Source organism: Gymnodraco acuticeps, unplaced genomic scaffold, assembly GCF_902827175.1.
Source record: "Gymnodraco acuticeps unplaced genomic scaffold, fGymAcu1.1, whole genome shotgun sequence".
Classification (NCBI taxonomy): domain Eukaryota; kingdom Metazoa; phylum Chordata; class Actinopteri; order Perciformes; family Bathydraconidae; genus Gymnodraco; species Gymnodraco acuticeps.
The window spans coordinates 3,331,284-3,352,519 of NW_022992126.1; the positions used below are offsets into that span (position 1 = coordinate 3,331,284).

At 46.2% G+C, this 21,236-nt stretch overlaps 1 protein-coding gene across 10 annotated transcripts in view; it reads left to right on the plus strand.

Annotated features, from left to right (window-relative positions):
* The window catches only part of LOC117537878 (serine hydrolase-like protein), a 27,440-nt gene continuing 6,204 nt past the window's right edge, over positions 1-21,236 (plus strand). For 6 of the 10 annotated variants that reach the window (XM_034203264.1, XM_034203259.1, XM_034203261.1 and 3 more), the window contains exon 1: positions 20,204-21,137. Coding sequence is in view for 3 of the 10 variants with exons in the window: in XM_034203265.1 (XP_034059156.1) it covers positions 515-539; positions 699-842; positions 16,555-16,668; positions 17,120-17,161; positions 17,572-17,591; positions 17,675-17,749; positions 17,906-18,012; positions 18,586-18,665; positions 18,753-18,787; positions 18,914-18,993; positions 19,089-19,179; positions 19,804-19,923 (933 nt within the window). In the remaining 7 variants the exon portion in view is untranslated. Of the gene's footprint in view, positions 540-698; positions 843-15,812; positions 15,871-16,034; positions 16,083-16,554; positions 16,669-17,119; positions 17,162-17,571; positions 17,592-17,674; positions 17,750-17,905; positions 18,013-18,585; positions 18,666-18,752; positions 18,788-18,913; positions 18,994-19,088; positions 19,180-19,803; positions 19,947-20,202; positions 21,138-21,236 lie in introns of those variants that run through there. The other 4 variants (XM_034203265.1, XM_034203266.1, XM_034203267.1 and 1 more) reach the window with 4 other exon arrangements.

Sequence of the window (21,236 nt, forward strand, 5' to 3'; positions counted from 1 at the left end):
TGAAACTTCTAGTTTTTGTTTTTCCAAATTGTTGTATTGTGACACATTTGAGTGCTTTTTTAAACAATGCTTTTGATTTTCTCTAAATTGTCTGATTGGCCAAACATGTTGAGGCTGCCCGTATGTTAGGAGGGCAATGTCCAAAAATAATTCTTACCACAGAACAAAAAGTGTGAATGGGGGTTTCTTAGCAGGTAGAGTTCCCAGTGGTATTGTCCTTGCAGCAGACTGCCTGACAGCTATTACTGAGGGAACAAAAGACACACAGCAGAGAGTAGTCACCTTTCACGTAAGACCCGACTCAGCAGTGTATAATGATTAGCCAGAACACCAGCCCGTCCTTATGAACATCCAATGAAATCACTGGTTGCAGAACATGTTTAGGTTCCAATGGTCAGAGTTTTCCTTCATGTTTCATTTGTTAAACAGACATTTCAGAATAGTTTGAAGCGTTGGGAATGTTCAGCTATTTTTCACTTTCAGAGACATAAACTCCAGACCAACAGTTGCTGAGATGTTATCTACAGTGAAACCAGAAGGTATTTGATTCTAAATGACCCAACACAAGTGTAGCAACATTGACCCTTTCCAGGACTCAGTTCAAGCCTGTAGTTTAATCTAGTTTATATTAACAGTAAATATCTGACTGATCCTTGTTGCTGTTGTCTGAGGAGATGCATTGTTGTTTAATGTGTCAGTTTCAGAGCTCTCTATCCCGGTGCCATGGGGGGAAATAAGAGGGAGAGCTTGGGGTCCTGAACATGGTCGTCCTGTGCTTTGCCTGCACGGCTGGGCTGACAACTGTGGCACATTTAACACCCTCATCCCCCTTCTACCCAAAGGTAAACTATGACGGACTAGACAAAAGTAACTCCCATTTTGACAAGACTTAGTTGATCTTAATCCAAATTTCCCGCTGAGTTTACTTTGCCCTGCTCCAAGGTGATGTCTCCTGTTTCATGTCTTTCATTCTTGTTTTGGGCTTCCTGTTTTATTCATCTCCCCTTTCGTTCCAGATCACTTAACTTCCTGCCTTTGTGTGTTTGCCCCCCTCCTGATTAGTTGTACCTGTCCACAAATAGCCCTGCAGTCACCTGACCTCCTGCTCCCCGTTCTCATTCCCCAAATGTGTCCATCTTCTTTTGTTAGTGTGTTTTGATCTTTTGCTAGATATACTTTTCCTGCTGTTTCCTCTCTGTCTGTTAGACTCATATTTCCAGATTTACATGTGTGTTCACTTTAGAAAAGTGTCCTGTAGGTCCGGAAAACTTGAAATGAATGCTGTACATACGACAGCAACCAAAACACTATCAACAATAAGTTACTAGTAAAAGCACACATCAAGTTTTCTAAGTGCATTGAGTAAACACTAATAGATGTATAACATGCACAAATTATTGATGAGCTTTGTTCACAGTAGCAAATGCTCTAACAATAAAGGAGCCTGAAGCTGCTGTACTTATGCTCAGAATGTGTGCTTCAGCTTTGTCTTACTTCCCACCTTAATACTCCCAAACCAGTAGATCAATATGAACGTTAGAACAGAGGCCTGTACTACGAAGCTGGTTCAACGGATATGTTTGAGTTAGCCAGTTGGCTTAATCCAAAACATACGCGCTCTCGCTAAACTGTACTACGACGCGGGTTATCAAGTGGATCGCTCAAGCCAGCCGTGTCCCATCTAGTTAGGTGCGCGTTCACATGAAAGGGGTGGTATTTGTAGCATTCGACCAATCACAAACATGGAGAAGCATACTGACAGCGCAGTGTCATACTTCCTGAATGAAAAGTCAACTAGCCTATAATATTAGACATATGAAGAAGTTAGACTTTAAACATCCATGACTTAAACACTTTATCCAGGATCAAAGCCACATAGTTGCACCTGCAAGGTGAATACAGCTGATAAAAGAAAAAGTGTTTGAATGCGTACATTAACAGGTTTATGATATCACTGCCCCGTCTAAGACACGATCTGACTTTAATTACATTTGTGTTTTCGTCAACTTAATGTGTTGCTTAAAATAATACTTCTGCATACAGTATGTGACACTGAGTGTTGCACGGCCAGATACGGCTCAGCTGACTCAAATAAGAAAATATGATACATTATGATGTGATATGCCGCGGACTGTACTTAATGTTACTCTGATCCGGTTACTTATGTTGTGGCAGATATTTAAGTAAGCTTTCTTAACGCTAATGTTATAATAGTCAGATTGCTCTGAAGATAGGAGGTGATATTCTATTAATGTTCACGTTCACACAGTCGGTGATTTTTGCCGGCCGTCTTTCCTGCAACGGCAGCTTTTCTGTATTTCCTTTCTCCTGTAATATGACTTGATCGCTTTAAACTCCGCACACTGAGCTCTGATTGGTCAGCAGGTGGTGCTTTCACTGAGTTGAGCTCTTAGCCTGCAACCTAACCTGGGGGGTATACTACGAAGCAGGATTTTCGCTTAGCCGGTTAAATTCTAGCAGGCTAGATCTCCATGGTAACTTATGCTTAGCGGCTAACCTGGTCGGGACCAGGTTAGGTTGCAGGCTAAGAGCTCAACTCAGTGAAAGCACTGCCTGCTGACCAATCAGAGCTCAGTGTGCGGAGTTTAAAGCCAATACCTCAGTATTGCTTAGTCTTGCCCCCTGTGGTGTTGCACTGCGCATCACCAACTCATCCTCATCCTCATTTGAGCTCACCTTTGAAACTGAAGCCATAGGAGAGACGGTTGTCTCCACCTGGTGAGCTTTAGAAGACTCACTTTGGTCATCCCTGGTGCAGTACGTCTTCAGCATGTTGATATGACACACTCTGGTAGGACGTCTGCGGTCAGGTGTTTGAATGACGTAGTTTGTTTCACCGAGCTTCTTATCTACAACATAAGGACCAGCAAATTTAGTAGACAGAGCAGAACCAGGTACAGGCAATAGAACCAACACCTTGTCACCTGGCTGAAACAAGCGCGCTACCGCCTTCTGGTCGTAGCGTTTCTTCATGTTCTGAAAACTCATCTCTTTCGACTCCACTTCGAGCGATAGAACTATTAACGAAGCACTTTTATACTAATAAAGGACTGGCTTTTCTAAAGCCAGTTGAGTAGCACTTTAAATGTTTTTGCTCTATGAAACCTGATGTACTTATATGATTCTGTTTTCTTCAAGTTGTATTTTGTTGGACGAACGCACTTATTGTAAGTCGCTTTGGATAAAAGCGTCAGCTAAATGCAATGTAATGTAATGTAATGTAATGTTCCCCTGGGTAGAGGTCAGAGCTTCCCTAGCCAAGGAGCAAGCACGATGTAGACGATCCTTAAGTTTGGCAACATACTCCGGGATACTGCAAACTTTTTTCGTTTGGCATGATCACATGCTCTTTAAGAACTCTTAAAGGACCTCTGACCTCATGTCCAAACACTAGCTCAGCAGGACTAAAACCTAGAGACTCCTGAACAGCTTCACGGGCAGCAAATAACACTAAAGGAACACCGTCATCCCAATCTTTATGAGACTCGTGGCAATGTTTTCTTAACATGCATTTCATAGTCTGGTGAAACCTCTCTAATGCCCCCTGACTTTCAGGATGATATGGGCTGGATGTCACATGCTTGATACCTAAGGTGTCAAGTACCCGGGCAAACACTTTAGACATGAAGTTGGTACCTTGGTATGTTTGAACTACCTTCGGTAGACCAAACATAGAGAAAAACTTCAGAAGTGCCTTGGTGATGACCGGGGCAGTGAATTTCCGTAGTGGGATGGCTTCTGGGAACCTAGTGGAAGCACACATGACAGTTAAGAGAAACTGGTTTCCAGTTTTAGGCAAGGGTCCCACACAATCCACAATCACCCTTTCAAATGGCTCTCCCATTACTGGAATAGGAATGAGAGGAGCAGGGTGAATCACCTGATTCGGTTTACCAACAACTTGGCACACATGACATGTTCGACAATAAATAACTACATCAGACTTAAGTCCTGGCCAAAAGAAGTGTTTTAAAACTCTTTCATACGTTTTTGTTACCCCCATGTGACCTGACCACGGATGATCATGAGCCAAGGACATCACCTGAGAACGATAGGCTGTTGGCACGACAACCTGATAAATTGCAAAGGAGTCTGACTCCTCACAGGCATCACTAATCCAGCGACGCATTAATAGGCCATCTTCCATAATGTAGGCCATCTTCTTTGACTTGGCCTCTTCCTGACTGATAACAGAAGAGAGACATTTAGAAAGTGTTTCATCACTTAACTGGGCTGCCATGAATTCTTCCCGAGTGGCAGGCAGTTGTACAAGCTCTGAGCTGTTACTGGGTGATCCAGCACCAGCAGACCGGGCCTCCTCTGACAGTCGATCCGACACAGTCACGTCTTCAAGAAACTGCCCTGTAGCAAGAAAAGAATCAGACAAGTCCTCTCTGTATTTCTTTGACTGGGCCCTTGTAACAACACAAGCAGGAAAGATTTCGGGAGATACTTCAGCTGATTTCTCTGCGTCTAAACTTAGATCAGGAGAATCAATGACCTCAGGTACTGGCTTAACTTTGCCCCCAGCCAAGTCATTACTGAGGATGAAATCAACACCTTTGATGGGCAAGGCAGGGAGGACAGCTACTTTAAAGAATCCTTTGACAAAAGATGAGTGAATATAAACATTGTGCAAAGGAGCCGCAACTAGTGTCATGCCTACCCCTTGAACAACAGCACTTGATCCACATGATGATCTGGAGGTTATAGGTAAGATGCCTTCTCTAATAATGGACTGAGAACCTCCTGTGTCCCTAAGTACCTGTACTGGCAGCTGGTCTTTAGGATCCCCTGTTAAAGAAACAAAGCCCTTTCAGTGTGCGAAAAAGTACACGTCCCACCGTCCGGGACGTGTTATTTACAATATCGGACAAGTAGATCTGTCAATTGACTTGTCCGGCGGACAAGTGACGTTTATTGACAAATTATTGATACATTCAGTTTACAAAAGGCAGAACTCATTCGCAAATGGTACGTGTCCGCCATTGTTCGTTTAGAAATGTTAGTTTCGGTTCTGCTTGTCGATTCCTAAGGAAATGCATCTCGCCGCTTTCTGTACAGTTAGACGGGGGCGGGAAGTGTAGCACAGTGGCAGGGTTGGGAAGCAAAACTCGGTTCCGAGTAGGAACAAATAACAATTGTCCGGTACCAGGATTAATAAGAGTTGTGAGGACAGGAGGCGAGGCCGAGCCCCGCGGACTGCAGCTCTCTCATATGCTCCGTATCAGCTGATCGCTGCACGGTGCAGCTCAGCGTCTCTCTCTCTCTCTCTTTCTACACACAGCGGATCCGCTGCCCGTTTAACAGCCTCATCTTTGTCAAATTTTCTTATGTTCTTTCTCTAACACGTAATGAAGGTTATTACGCGTTTTAGCTCCTGTGTTGTTAATATTGACCGCCATTTCCTTTATGAAGTGAAGCAGCCTCCCTGTCTGTGTCCTCGCGCTGTCCTCACATCCCCGGACCCCCAGACTCGGAGGAGCACAGGGATGTCAGTATTGTTTATGAAGCAGGGTATAGAAAGTAGCTACATTATTGAAATGAAAATACTATTTATTTACTTTTACAAACAGTGAGCAGCTGCAGCATGTGTATTGCAGGACATGTGTAAGCGTGCAAGCGTCTTTGAGTTGTAGAAAAGCGCTTGGCCTATAGGCTATAAATATAATGTATTATTATTATTATTAGGTTTCCTATGTGTTGGACAGGTGTGGTTGGACTCTGTCTCACAGGCAGGTTGCAGTGTAACATCAGAGGAGACTGGGCCAATTGTACATTCTCAAACTGCACCACTTAGAACTAACTAAACAATGCAGAGATTATTTTTATATAATTGTATTCAATAACTGTAAGAAATTAAACAGTATGAAGTGATTTGTAAATAGGAATACAGATTTGACTTAATGTTTTCATAAATATTATTTTTCTCCCAGTTTGACTTATTTTTACCCTCTCAAAGAACCGGAATCGAGAACCGAAAATAACCGGAATCGAAAAGCAGAACCGGAATCGTTAAAACCCAAACGATATCCAACCCTATGTGTGATGCAGTAAAATCTTACCGCTCACTTACGTTAGCGGTGTCGTAAAAACCGTGGGAAAATGTAAAATACGATGACGAAGAAGAAGATTCCAGTGGCCCCAATTTTTGTCCATTCTGGACAAGTGAAAAATGTATTCGGACAAGTAAATTGCCAAACTCACTTGTCCATGGACAAGTACTCTCTAAAAACTTTTTTCTCACACTTCCTTTGAAATAAAGGGTTTGAAACAGGGATCAGGTACATCATCTTCCTGGGATATTTCTATGTCTGATAGGGAAACTCCTTTAATGAGTCCCATGCCTTTTGGCGTTTGAAAGCGTTGCGAAAATTGTTGCTTACGCTTTAAGAAATGACACCCTGAAATAAGGTGTCCTGTTTTATGGCAGTAGTGACACGCACGGGGCCCCCGTGGAGGTAATGGTGGTCCTCTAGACCTTTCAAAAGTTGTTGGGCCAAGATCAGGTCTTCCGGTTTGTGATATTGAAACTTTATCTGGGCGCAAGGGTGAAGAAAACAGTCTTGTGAGTGAGCATAAATTCATCTGCTAAAACAGCTGCCTTAGCCAGTGAAGTGACCTTCTGTTCATTTAAGAATATCACCATCCTTTCAGGCAAAGAATTCTTAAAATTTTCCAAGAGAAGTAACTGACGAAGACTCTCAAAATGATCCTTCACTTCATTAGCCGCACACCATTTATCAAAGAGAATGCCCTTCTCTCGCGCAAACTCAACAAATGTCTGCGTAGCAGACTTTTTATGGTGTCTGAACTTTTGTCTGTAGGCCTCCGGCACAAGCTCATAAGCATGCAAGATCGACTCTTTAAGCACTTTGTACTGCAAGCTTTTTTCCAAAGAAAGTAAAGATACCACTTCCTGAGCCTTACCTACTAAATTGCACTGAAGTAGGATTGGCCACATGTCTTTAGGCCAGACTAGTGCGGTAGCAATTCTCTCAAAAGCACAAAAATATGAGTCAACCTCTGACTCTCTAAAAGTTGGCACCAAAGCAATATTTTTACTAACATAAAAACCTTTTGTATGAGAGACTGTATGCGAAGGTATTGACCTCTCAAATGTCTGCTCTGAAGAGATTCTCAGGGCATCAACTTCAAGCCGCTTTAACGTGATTTCTTTCTCAGCTTCTATCTCTAACTTGCGAATCTGCAGCCTGTGTTCATAGTCCGCTCTACGCACCATTTCCTTCTCCTGGACCTCCAGCTGAAGACGGGCAAGACGCACTTTTAGTTTGACATTACTACTTGCACCTAAGCTACCCGGAGAGAAAGCCTCAAACCTAGGAAGAGTTGTAGGAGGAGCTTCAGGACTATACTTGTCAACTCTAGGTGTAGCTAATACACTTTCCCTATCATCTTCAATAGACACTTCAGCCCTAGGCTGAGTTGACATGCAAGAATCTTTAACTCCTCTTGTTTTTGTAGGATTTTCTCTCTTATCTCTTTTTTTACTTTATACTGAAATGTTAAAGTGAGCTGCAATACATAACATGTCATCTTTGCGACAGGAATACAACTTATCAACACTTGGACTTTCAATAAAGTCCTGTAAGTCAAAACCCATTTCTCAGCCAATGTACAACACCTCCAATGACTTCTCAATTATTGGTTGTTTTTAGCTCAGGAAAATAGAAATCCCGGACGATCCCCCATTTGTTACGTCCCCACTAAGGCCTAGGCCAGGGGTGGGCAATTATTTTTCCCAGGGGGCCAAATGAGCAACTGAAAATATTTTGGAGGGCCGGGCCAAAATGCCGAACTCAATTATGCATAATATACATTTTATTTCTATATAAAAAGCAGTAAATGGCATTGTTTTGACCGCTGGTAAGAGTGTATGTTATTATTTGGCAATTAAAAGGTGAGGTTAGCTTTCAAAAATATCATTTATTCAAGTAGAATTTGCAAAATTATAAACAAAATGTGAAACATTTGACTAATTTTCAGTCACATTAATAACAAAGGGCATTTTGAGTTTCATATACTATTGAAACAAGGATTTTCTTAGCTTTCTAAAGACATCACATCATCTTTGTAGCCAAAATAAACAAGACATGTCACTGAACTGTGTAACTGTGTAAAGAAAAGTGTCCCAGTTTTGTAGCCTTTTTGACTTTACATGCCTATATTAAACATTTAATGTTTTCAGAACTGTGCAAAAAAAAAAAAAGATCAAGTGTCCCATTTCACTTGTTATATTTCCACATTTTAGTGTTCTTCAGTTCTTTTTTTTCATTCAGTGTGAGAAATCCAGTCTCTGTTGAGCTTTAACAAGTCCATCAAAGTCAGGTTGAATGTCTGAGGTGGAGATGCGAAGCACAGCTGACAGATGTTCATCAGTGAGAGAGGATCTGTACCTGGATTTGGTAAACTTCATGACTGAGAATGTCTGTTCACATGTGTAGGTGGATCCAAAGAGAACCAACATCTTCTGAGCATGTCTCCTCATGTTTGGAAAGTTCTCCTCCTTGAGAGCAGAGTAGAACTCTAGCAGTGATGCTGACTTAAAGTGCTCTTTCAGTAGTGAATCAGACTGCAGGTCAATGAGTTCAAGCTGAACATCAGTGGGTGCACTATCAACACTGCAGGTAAAGGGAGAGGAAACCAGCTGCATTTCATCCTCAACCTTTTTGAAATCTTGAAAACGCCTTGAAAATTCATCATGCAGTGCTCCTAACATGGATGAGTACCTGTGCCGGTGATCAGCTGATGGTTTGACTTCTTTCAGGGTTTTCATGTGTTCGAGATTGTTGCTGCCTAGTTGCCTTGAAATTAATTGCAACTTTGTCATGAAGGCTTTCATATGGCTATGCATTTCATGAGCAAAAAGGCCCTTGCCCTGCAGTTGTGTGTTCAGTGCATTCATCATTGCAGTCACATCAACAGCAAATGTTAAATCTGCCATCCAGTCCTTATCAGACAGCTCTGGGATGGTTTTGCCTTTCATCTCACAAAACTCTTTTATCTCTGATTTCAGAACCCAAAACCTTTTTAGCACTTTGAAACAATCTTACATGAATGAGTAGATGAACGTCTCAACTCGAGGCGGAGTGAATGAACAATGTTTGAACTAAAATGGCCGCTCGGCACTACCGGGTCAGAGCATGGCATATCCGGACAGTGACAGCAGTGACGCTGCCCTCTAGGGGCCGGCGATAAACTCTTTACCCCCCCCAGACCGGAAAACTATGGGCCGGAAATTGGAATAGATTAACGGTCTAAATCCAGCTGCCGGACTCGGGCTCGTAACGTGCAGGCGGCATCCTCACGCGGCCTGGCCGAGTAGGCTGGGGCAGCGTCGGCGTCGACTGCGGCACCGGGAGCGGTGCGCCCAGGAAGGCATCCGTATGAATGGTGAGGTCAGAGGACGCCTCACCAGCAGGCGCCAGTGGGGAAGCGCCCATAGCCGAGTCGCGGGGTCCAACAGCCGGCCGCTGAGCAATCCCCTGGGGCATCGCCCAGCCCGGGTGGATAGGTGGGGGCTGATGGCCCAGGGCAGCGGGCGGCTGGAACCGCCGGTTGCGCAGTGTCAGACGTCCCGGACCGTCAACCCTGACCCGATACTGGTCGTGGCCCGGCGACTCCACCACGATCCCTGACCTGTCCCATTTGTGGGGGCTCGAGCCTTGCTGGTTCTGGAGGAATACCCTTTCGCCGAGTGCCAATGGGCGGAGCGGTCTTGAGTGAGTCCCCAGAGACTCGGTGGTACGGGACATACGGGTCCGAATGGCGTCCTCCTTCGCCGCCCATGCCTCTCGCCATAGCAGGCGGATATGCGGGTTCGAGAACTTCTCGAGGCGGTTCACGAAGGAGAGCGAGCCACGAAGGGGGCGGCCGAAGATGATCTGCGCTGGCGAGAGGTTGCAGTCGGGGTCAGGCGTGTTTCGCAACTGCAGCATAGCACGCAGGAAGCGGTCCTGATCAAGGCCGCCCGACGGGCCGGTGTTGGACATCAGGAGGCGCTTAGCAGTCTTAACCGCAACTTCCGCCCTCCCATTCGACTGCGGACAGCTAACGGAAGACACACGGTGTTTGATGTGCCATAAGCGGAGGAAGTCCTCAGTGTGGCTTGCCTTGAATTCCGGACCACCGTCGCTCGAGAGCTCCTCCGGTACGCCGAAGGTGGCGAAGAACGAACAAAGGTGTTGGACCAGGCCTGCTGAGCCCGCCAGGGCAGTACCCGCCGTAGAGCTCAGGACCTCTACCCAGCCCGAGAGCCGGTCCCCGACAACTAGGTAGTGGCGGCCCCCATAGTCGAAGAAGTCAGCAAACACCGCCTCGAATGGCGTGGACGGGGGTGAGGACGGCCAGGGGGGTGTAGCCGCCTGTGACGGAGCATTGCGGTTGCAGTCTGCACACCCGTCCCTGGTGGCCTGAATGTCCCCGGACATCCCGGGCCAGTAAACTATGGCTCGGGCATGCTGCCCCATCGCTGAGGTCCCCTGGTGAGCGGCATGGAGATGCCGAAGGACTCTCCCACGGAGGGATGGGGGGACCACGACGCGGTCCCGATAGAGCAGGACGCCGTCCTGTGCGTAGACGGACTCACAGACCGATGACAGACTCGCCAGGGCAGGGTCATTTACGTCAATCCCACCCTACTGCTCGATGAGTTGGAGGAGGTGGCCGAGGCATCCGTCAGCCGCTGTCTCCCGTGCAAGGAGGGGCCAAGAGACTGCTCCGAGCTCCCGTGCATCGTCGCGGATGGAGGCCATGAGTGCTGACTCCACGGCGTCAGGCCCAATGAGAGGCCGTTCGCTGAGCCCGAGGGGGAAGGATGCCTCGACGTGGCATCAGCGGCATAGTTGCTCTTGCCAAGTAGATGCACAATGTCAAAGCGCCATGGGAGGGTGCGCTGCTTGAGTCTAAACAGACGCAAGTTTGTTATCTCATCCAGCATACGGTCGCCAAAGATCTTCACCAAAGGCTTATGGTCGGTGACCACGACGAGGTTGTCGGACCCCTGCGTGAAGTACCGCGTCTGTTCCAGACCCCAGGCCACAGCTAGGGCCTCTCCCTCGACGGCCGCATAGCGCTGCTCCGCAGTGGACAGGAAACGCGAACCCGCGAGGGTGATCCTCCATCCACCTGGACAGCAGTCCGGTATGCCCGAGGCACAGTGACAATATTGCTGGAGCAGGAAGTAGCCAATGTCACGCATGGACCAGTCAGGGCGGAGGCAGGTACGCTTCTGCATGTCGTAGATCTCCACACCCTCGCGGATGGCCTCCATTATGGCTTGCTTGGACGCCTGGAAGGCCTCCTCCAGAACGGGGGACCATAGGAACACACAGCGTGGGCTGAGGAACGGCTTAAATGGAGCCATCGTGTCACGCAACTGGGCGTAGTTAGCCACCTGGTTGACAAGGCCGAACCAACTCCTGATGTCCGTCGTGGAGCCTGGGGTGGGGAAGTCCCGGATGGCGTCCAAGTATTTCGGGAGCGGTTCGATGGTAGATTCCGACACCCTGAAGCCAGCGAAATCGACGCACCTCTCCGCGAACTGAAACTTTTCCGGGTTCAACACGATGCCCGACCGGCCGACACGCATCAGGAAGTCGATGGTCCTCCACCAGTGTTGCTCCAGGTCGGTGTCATAGTGGATGGTGTCATCCACACAACGTTCCTTGCGTTCATAGTCCGAGAGGACGGCGTCAAACCGACGGTTGTAGCCATCCCCTGATGACAGGAAACCCTGTGGTGCCCTGGTGTAGCGCCAACGGCCGAAGGGTGTGATGAAGGTAGTGAGGTGGCGATCCGACTCACGCAGGGGGACACTGTGGTAGCCGTTCCAGGCGTCCGTGGCGGTCTTTCAGGTGCCCTTCGGGACGCGGCGTGCAAAGTGGAACGGGGACTCAGTGGCGAAGGTCTCACGTTGGCAGAACTTATTGAGGAGGGAGAGGTCCACGGTCCTGCGGGGGGAACCGTCGTGCTTCCGAGTGACTATCATACGATGGCACCACGCCACTGGCTCGCCGTATGGCACGCGTTCAATGACCCCAAGGGCTTTGTCCCGCAGGAGGTCATCGTGGACCCTCCGCTGCCAGTGTAGAGGCACTGTAGCCGTGGTGTGACATGCCCTAGGCGTAGCTGCGGGGTCCACGTGCATCTCGATAGGTGGCCCCTCCATGCATGGTAGTGCCGGATTGGGGCAAGTATTGAATGTCGACGAGGCATATCTCCCGAGTAGCCAACCTTTCATCCGGTTGTTGTTCTCTGGCGTACAAGGGAACGGCAGTGCTGCGGGGCGCGCCGGGGGGACCGTGCGCTGAGGACATGAGCACTGGGCGTCCCGGGGGTCACCTGGCCCCACGCAGCCGCCGTTGGCTGACCTCGTCGCATTGACGGACAAGGGCTGGTCTGGCGTGTCAGCCGTGTCAGGGCTACGCCTGTCCTTGGGCCCCCCTGCAACGTCGTCCGATGGGAAGTTCACGGGCAAGAGGCCGTGGTTGAGCAACGACTCGTAGGAGAGGTACATGGCCCGGACCGAGCTGCTCACATATACCATGGAACGGCAGGATGTAACACGCCCCCCGTTGCAGGTCGTCGAGAGCCTAGCGAAGAACGCTCCCTCGATGGTTATAGGGGAGCAGTTGGCGGCCGACAGGCTGAGACTGACGGGTCGCAGGTCGTCCCGCGAGAAACCGCAGGCCAGGAACTCCTCCAGAGACCAAAGGTCCGACTGCGCGCCAGTGTCCGCGACGGCGGATATCCGAGCTCCATCGGCCGAGCCCCGGTTGCTGGTGCCATCCCTCAGCCCGACTGGCATGTCCATCGAGATGGTGATTAATGCTCGGGGGTGGTCTCTCAGCCTGGCTCGTCTCCATTCGCCCTTGGAGAAGATGTGGTGCTCGAGTCTGATAGGTGCATGCCTGTTGACACAGCCGTGCGACATAGGGGCGCGGCGTCGGCGATGGCTCCCGTGACGTCGTCCAGGGCGGGCCCCAGCTTGCACCGACGAGACCTGGGAGACCGGCTCCGACCCCATGGCGGCCTGTTGACTGTCGGATGACGGCTGTTGACGCCTCTGTCGTCGGCGGGCCCTGTAGCAGCCGATGCACACCTGGTGAGGCTTAGGATTCCACCCGCGAGGCCCCTCCGTGAAGACGTTAAAGACGCTCTTACATTCCGGGCACGAGGCACGTTTAGCCCCGTCCGCAGGGCTCGGGGCGGGGCTCGTCTGTGGAGTCGTCTTCAGGCGCCGGAATGACGACATGGCTGATAGGGAGGACGACGGGAGAGCGTTACGGGCCATCTCTCTGTTCTCGACGAGTGCAATTACGTCGTTAACTGGCTTGACCAGGACGTCAGATGTCCCCAGCGTCTCGCGGCGTATGTCCGAGTCATAAATGCCATTGAGCAGAACATCACGGATAATGTGGTCGGTATAGTCCACTTCCTTACCACACTCGCATACCGCATTATATGCGCATGTCTCTGCTTTACCCCGCACTCTGGCAGCGAATGCGCGGAATGTCTCATCGCGTTCCTGGCGTAACTGAAGTAGCTCGGTGCGCAGGACGCATGTAGCGACTGGGATGACAGCTAGGGAACGCATGACGGTGATTAGGTCTGGCAAGGGTCTGGCAAGGGTCCGGAAGCGGCGTCAGGGGCGGCTTTCAACAGGCTGTCTCCAAGTACAGGCCCAGCGCACTGAAACAGCTGGAAGGGGGCCTGGGCATCCCCTATGCCTGAGCCGGCGCGGAATACGTCCCAACGGCGGATGAACACGTTCCATTCCTCTATCGACACGCCCACATCAACTTTGGGCCGATCGAGTCTCGGGCCGCGAGGGGCTGGGGCCTGGGCTGGCGCGGCCATGACAGGCACTGCGTGCTGGTGGCTAAATCCATGAATCGTCAATATAGCAATGACGAGTGCTTCAGACAAGTCTTCGGATTCGAACTCGCAGCCGGGGACAGGGCATCCAACAACGACCATGGTGTTGTCATGAAGAAACACACTCCTCAATGTCAGTTTCGGTACTTTAATGACAAGGATGACGACACCCTGAAACAGAGCAATGCAGCAAGATAAGCTGACAAAGTACTACATCCATGCATGTCATGACCAATACACATATATTCAACGACACAGAGTATAGACACACCAAACAATAGTGGAAACAATCTTACATGAATGAGTGGATGAACGTCTCAACTCGAGGGGGAGTGAATGAACAATGTTTGAACTAAAATGGCCGCTCGGCACTACCGGGTCAGAGCGTGGCATATCCGGACAGTGACAGCAGTGACGCTGCCCTCTAGTGGCCGGTGATAAACTCTTCATGAACTATGAAAAGATCTAAATGGACTATTGGAACGCAACCCAGATCTCTTATCTTGGAACCTATCCTGCATCGGAGCACAGACTAGGTTCCAGGATAAGTCACCATGGAGATCTAGCCCGCTATAAAGTGAACCAGCTTCGTAGTACCGGTGTCAGTACCAGATATGTTCGGGCTACCAGATATGTTCGGGTGTATTTCCGTCGCATCCGTCATCCGTCATATCCGTCTACTCACCTCCCTCTGCTCCCAGCGCTCTGCTGCCACACACCGGCCGTCTGCAGAACTGCAGCCGGAGGAACTCTGTACAGCTTGTTATGTGTGAACGATCTAGATCCCTCCGCTTCCCCATAATGACCGCGAAATTCTTTCCAATGAAAGTAGCTAGCCGCAATAGCTCCAAGATTGCTATATCTAGTTTGTAGGTCGCCAAGTTGGCATCATTGACAGTTCGTCTCTTAAAGCCTCTAAAGCTCTGCAACAAAAAAGGATCATTATGAATGTAAATACAATACATGGTAATGCAGCAGGGCAGAGTGCGATGAGGCAGGCAGGCAGAACCAGATTTATTTCTAAATATTTGTCGATCAATATTAGGCTACACTAATATAAGGCTACTAGTATTATAATATTACTGCAATAATATTCCAGTGGTGGCTGCTTAAGGTTGTTTCTGGCTCGTTTGATCCAAACATTGTCCAAAGCTCAAAATGTATTGTAATAGATGTAAGAATTCTCAAAATGTACAATATGTTTTGATCCAACACAATATTCTGATTCAATCCATATATGTTAGGGGTTTTTTTAAACAACATTTTCACCACAATAAATAGAATGCCTTCTCTCCAGCTCACCGCACACAAAGGGGGGGGGGGGGGGGGGCAATCTGTATTAACGGGTCAGTCTATAAGCACTATAACAGCACCATAAATTACATTTAAACAACCACAAAAAAACAATTATTGTTTCCGATATTGATTTAACGAGATGCTGTTATAACATGGAAACGGCTTAATTTAAAAAAATAAGCTTCAAAAATGTTTTATGAAGCACACTGGGTACAGCCCTGTAATACATGTGTTCCGTGTGTATATAGTCTTACGCAAGAAACACATAGCATGAACAGACTGCAACAAAACCAGTCTTACAAAACAGACTTCTGCTAAACTGGTGCAGAAGCAAAGCATCTGCCTTAGATGAAGTTCACACAGAACTGTGGAAAAGGGAGAACATCTGTACTTGCTTTCAACGACATGATCAGGCTTATATATTATAAAAGTGTTGGCTAAAGTAACGCAGAATATATATATTTTTTAATTGTAAATAATTAGAAACATTATTTATGTGCACAAGTACACACACATAACAAGCTGTACCGAGTTCCTCCGGCTGCAGTTCCGCAGACGGCCGGTGTGTGGCAGCAGAGCGCTGGGAGCAGAGGGAGGTGAGTAGACGGATATGACGGATGACGGATGCGACGGAAATACACCCGAACATATCTGGTACTGACACCGGAAATCCCAGAAGTTATCTTGCTAAACGAAAATCCTGCTTCGTAGTATACCCCCCTGGTTAGCTGCACAGCATAAGTTACCATGGAGATCTAGCCTGCTAAAAAGAGAACCAGCTTCGTAGGACCGGAAACCCCGAGTTTTCCCTGAAGTTAGCCGGCTAAGCAAAAATCCTGCTTCGTAGTATACCCCCCAGATGTTGAGTAAAAGATCTATACAACTAAATCACTACCGTTTGTTATCATAAAAAGAAAAAAGAGCTTAGATTCCTCAGTAAAAACAGTCTTTGTTGAGCTCTTGAGTGTCTTTTTGGGTGATTGTGCCCAGGTGTTTGTAAATACGAACAATCGTATGCATGACTAAGAGTCCTGCAGTCATGCTAGCAGCTCTGTGTGATTTTACTTTAAGCTAAATGCTAATGTCGGTCTCAAAATGAAAATTCTAACATGCTGATGTTAAGCGTGTATAATGTTTACACTGTTCAACATTTTAGTTTGAGCTTATTAGTAGCGTGCTAACCTTTACAGTCTATGATGCTAGCATTAGCTAATTAGCACTAGACTCATTTAAACTGATTCTAATGGGACCAAAAGGAGAATGCAAGCCTGAAGCCTGTGTGATTTCCAGGTTGTTTGTAGTTTTTAATAATTGTATTTCCCTTCTACTTCCTGTCAGAGTGCAGATATGTGGCGGTGGACCTGGCCGGCCACGGTTTGTCCTCTCATCGTCCCGCTGGAGTTCTCTACACGTTTCCTGCTAACGTGGCTGATGTACGCAGAATCGTTGACGGTGTGTGAGCTCAATAATTTGAACAATCTTTTTATCCCTTAGCTTCACTTAAATAAGATCAAGATGTTGGATCTCTGCAGGACTCTGTTGCATCAAATCAAATCGAGTTTTATTTATTTAGCACATTTAAAAGCGATTTTTGGTCGAGCCAAAGTGCTGTACATGTAATAAAAACACATTACCACAATCACAATAAAAGACAATAATTTAAAAACAGAAATATAAAAAAAAAAAAACACACAGGGAATAGTCAGGTGTCATCATACTCCGCTCTGACTAGAAGGCCAGGGAGAAGAAGTGAGTCTTTAGTGAGGATTTCAAAACCCCTAGTGTCTCGGCCGACCTCACATGGAGGGGCAGAGTGTTCTACTCTTTGCATCTCTGCAACAAAAGTACAGCCGTAAGTTACACTGGATTTAATCAGATGTGCTTTCATTAAATAACTCCACAGGCCTCCAGTGGACAACATTCACCATCATCGGCCACAGTATGGGTGAGTGCAGCAAAAACAAACATGCCACTGTGCATTTTCACATCTTCTGCTTCCATAAAACAACAAATGCAAGGGCAACAATGTCTCCTCTTCTATAATGAAACTTTTTTTTTAAGGTTGTTCAAAATCTGGTCCAATTGATGAAATCTACCATTTGGGTGTAATTATAGTGTTGCTTCTTGAGTTGATAACCAAACAGTGCTGGAACAAGTGATTTCACCCATAAGTCAGGAGAAAATCAATGTATAGTCAACTATTTGGGGGATTTATTATACATTTAAGACACTTTTTTTTCAATAAAAAACATTGAATATCTCTAGCTTCCCAAATGAGAGTGTTTTTTTCTTTCATCAACAAGTAATGTACTTGTCTTTAACTTTGAGAATTATTATTTGTTCCCTGTCTTACAGGTGGCAACATCGCTGCATTGGTAATTAAGAGCATGCATTATCACTGTTTTCATATAATATTGTACAGTGTTTTCTTGCTTGGCCAATATTATGTTTTCCACAGTTCAGTGCACTGTATCCTGAGATGGTAAATGCCTTTATACTGCTGGACGCGTATGGATTCTTACCTACAGATCAAGTAATCAAGTTTTTGTTCTACCTATAGAGTTGTTGACTAGCCTTTGAGGTCAATTAAAATATTAAAATGTCTGTGATTGCAGCAGTGGTATTACATTATACCCCATTTATTTTCATATTACACTGCAGTCAGTAGTTTTGTGTATTTTTCCCGCAGAAAGAAATACCCAAAGTGATGCGACAGGGGATGGATGAGATGCTTCAGTATGAGAAAAAGACGGAAGAGAAGAAAAGAGTTTACACGTATGAGAAGGCAGCTGAGAGGTACTACATCACTCCAGTTCATGACACATTTTTATTTAATAATGACCCATTCGTGTGGGATGTTTTGCACTGATCTGAAGTGTGTTTTAAAGGGAAACTCACACACATTAGAGTTGGATGTAGGGGAGTTATAATGCATATAATACGTTGTATAAAGCATGGTGAGACTCCAAAATGTTAACCCTTAAGTACCTCAGGTAAAGAGAAAAAGTCAAATCTGAGGGTATGGAGCTGAGAAGAAGTGTACTTCGTGACCACATGTTACCCAATCCTCATCAATAAAAGCTGCTACTTAAAATATATTTGGATAGAATCAATCTGAATCTCAGACCAGAATGTCTGTTGCATTGTGGGTAAAGTAGGCGCTAGGTTTTGGCCAAGGAAGAACCTGGTTTGGAGTAAAAAGAGACGATTTATCGCGATCTGCAGCATCAATTTCTATCTATCCAAAAATGTAGTAGGTGTGTAATTCTAAAACAGAAAGATAAAACCAAACAATAATCAAATCTGTCTGTTAGAGTTTTAGTATTCTCCTAAAGTCAGCTGTTGGCTTAAGTGTTTTATTTACTTCAGGTTGCAGGCTGCAAACCCCATTCTGTCTGAACGGTCGGTGCACACCCTCTTAGAGCGAGGTCTCGTTCAGGGTGAAGGAGGTATGTGTTTATCTTTCCCTCTCCTCTAACAGAGGAATAATCTCATTTTGGTTTCTAACATCTGCTGAATGTGTTTCTCTTCTGCAGGGTTAGTGTTCTCAAGAGACCTGCGAATTAATTTTGTGAGTCACTTTACACCTCCCAATCCTTCCCCCCACATTCCCCTCCTATCTGTAAACTTGTGTTTTCTACAACAGAGGTTTAGCATTCAGCTTGTACAGTAGCTGTGCTTTATTTTATGTTTCCAGACAAATATAGTGCGCTATATCAGCTTGGAGCAGAGTCTGGAGATACAGTCGAGGATTCAAGCCTCTGTTCTAGTTGTTCTGTAAGATATTGATCACTACACTGATATGGGTCTTAGTAAATGATTGTATATTCATAACAAATGAATTTAACCTGTTAAAATCTTCGTTTTTCCAGTGGAGACAAAGGCTTTGGTGCAACTACTGGTCCAGAATTATACCCAAGGAGATTTGCCTCTAAACTTCTCCAAGGATATTATGACAGAAATGTGAGTTTGAATCTCCAAATACATGCAGGAAGACATCGTATTTAGAACCATTGTAATACCTGGAGTGTTAAGGCTAAAAACTGTAGTACTCATCCATTTGAAGCGAAGTCACTAAGCTGCATTTGACTGTGACACCCTAAAACAAGACAGTGCTTTAAACAATGTCTGTGTCTGTGTTGATCTGTTACATCTATTGGGGCAGGCAGCAGCACATATCTAAAAGTAGCAACAGAAATATTTATAGAAGTGCAAAAAGGGTTCACTCACCAGATGAGATTCCTTTATTGTTTTCAATGTTTTGCATTGAAATATATTTACTATATTGACAAAACAAAAAATGGAGATAGCTTGAATTCTCAATGTCAGTTAGAGACATTGATATTAGCTTAAATTAAAATGTTATTTCAAATATTGTCACATGTTTCATACTATGCAAAATGTACAATATGTACACAACAAATTGTATCACAAATTCACCAACAAAGTAATGAAGGTCAAACACGAGCAAAAATATCTTCCTCAGTTAACTTTTAGAAAAATGTATAATAACAAAAACACAGAAAAACTTGCATTTCTACTTTTGCATGCTTCTTATTCAAAGATTCATTTTCTTCTGTCTTGCAGCACACAGTGGTGACGGTAGCTGGCGACCATCACGTCCATCTCAATGATCCTGAAGTTGTCGCTCCACTTGTTTCTGACTTCCTGCGGACTAAAGTGTTCTCTCAGCATCTGCCGGCATAGTACACAAACACACACACACACACATACCATGTATACATCACTTCAGGGGACATTACATTGACTTACATGCATTTCCTGGAGACTTATCCTAACCTTAACCATAACCAACACATGCCTAACCCTAACCCTACTCCTTACCCTAACCCTAATCCTAAACCTAACAAAGTCTTCACCCTAAAATTAATGATTCCCCTTATGGGGACCTCCATTTTGTCCCCATAAGGGAGGCGAGTCCCCACACGTGACCGTGTAAACAGATTTAGGTCCCCACAAGTATAGTAATGCTAGGCCACACACACACACACACACACACACACCACACACACACACACACACACACACACACACACACACACACACACACACACACACACACACACTCCCTCACTCAAACCAAGAACCAGCTCTCATTCATATCATCTTTAGGACAAAGAATAGTTTGACCAAGCTCTATACTGTATATAAAATCCTACACTGTTCAAAATATGTTTTGCCGGGACGTCATTATTTAATTTGAAGCTGATCTATGAAACTTGACTGGTTCTCATAAACCTAACGCTTGTGTGAGCTAAAAATGGCAGTCATTAAAGGAGATGTCACCCTCTGACAACTTCTCATTATGTAGGCCAATCCTGTCTGTGTTCAGCTTTTGTGTTGCAGCCAGCAGGACAACAAACTAAATCTTATTCCCAGCACTTCCCTCAGTGGAGTGACTACATAAAACCCTGCAGCCACCGTCAGTCAGAGCAGATATTAGAGGTGCAGCTCACACAAAAATTGCCCCTCTCTTTCTCAATGTCACATAAACTGTGTGATGGCCTTGCTGTTAAATGGAGTGGAATCGATTTTACGCAGCGAGCAGCAAGGCGGCGAGCATCCACAGACATCTGAAGGCCCCCCCCCCAACAAAAAATGATTATAGTTATATAAGTTTCCCTCCCACTCCCTCCATCCTCTCCACCATAAGCAGGGGTGTTGTCATAGCAACCCCCACCCCTCCTCTTGAACGTCAGCGGCAGGAGCTCGGAGGATGAAGCTGCATGCAGCTCCTGTCTCTTGTGCCTCTCACAGAGCATCACCTGTGATTTTACTCGTCTCACATGCAACAGTCAGCTGCGGCGCCGGATATTATCTGATGACTGATTTGACTCGCAGCTGCTGCTCATCCCATACCATCTAAAGACCGAGAGCAGCTGATTCAGCAGCGTCTGCAGGTAAGCACGGTGGCTTTATTTACTACTGAGCACTATTTTTAGAGTGCAGCACCTGTGTGTGTTTTGCACATTAGATTTATTTGTATCTCAGTGTGTTGG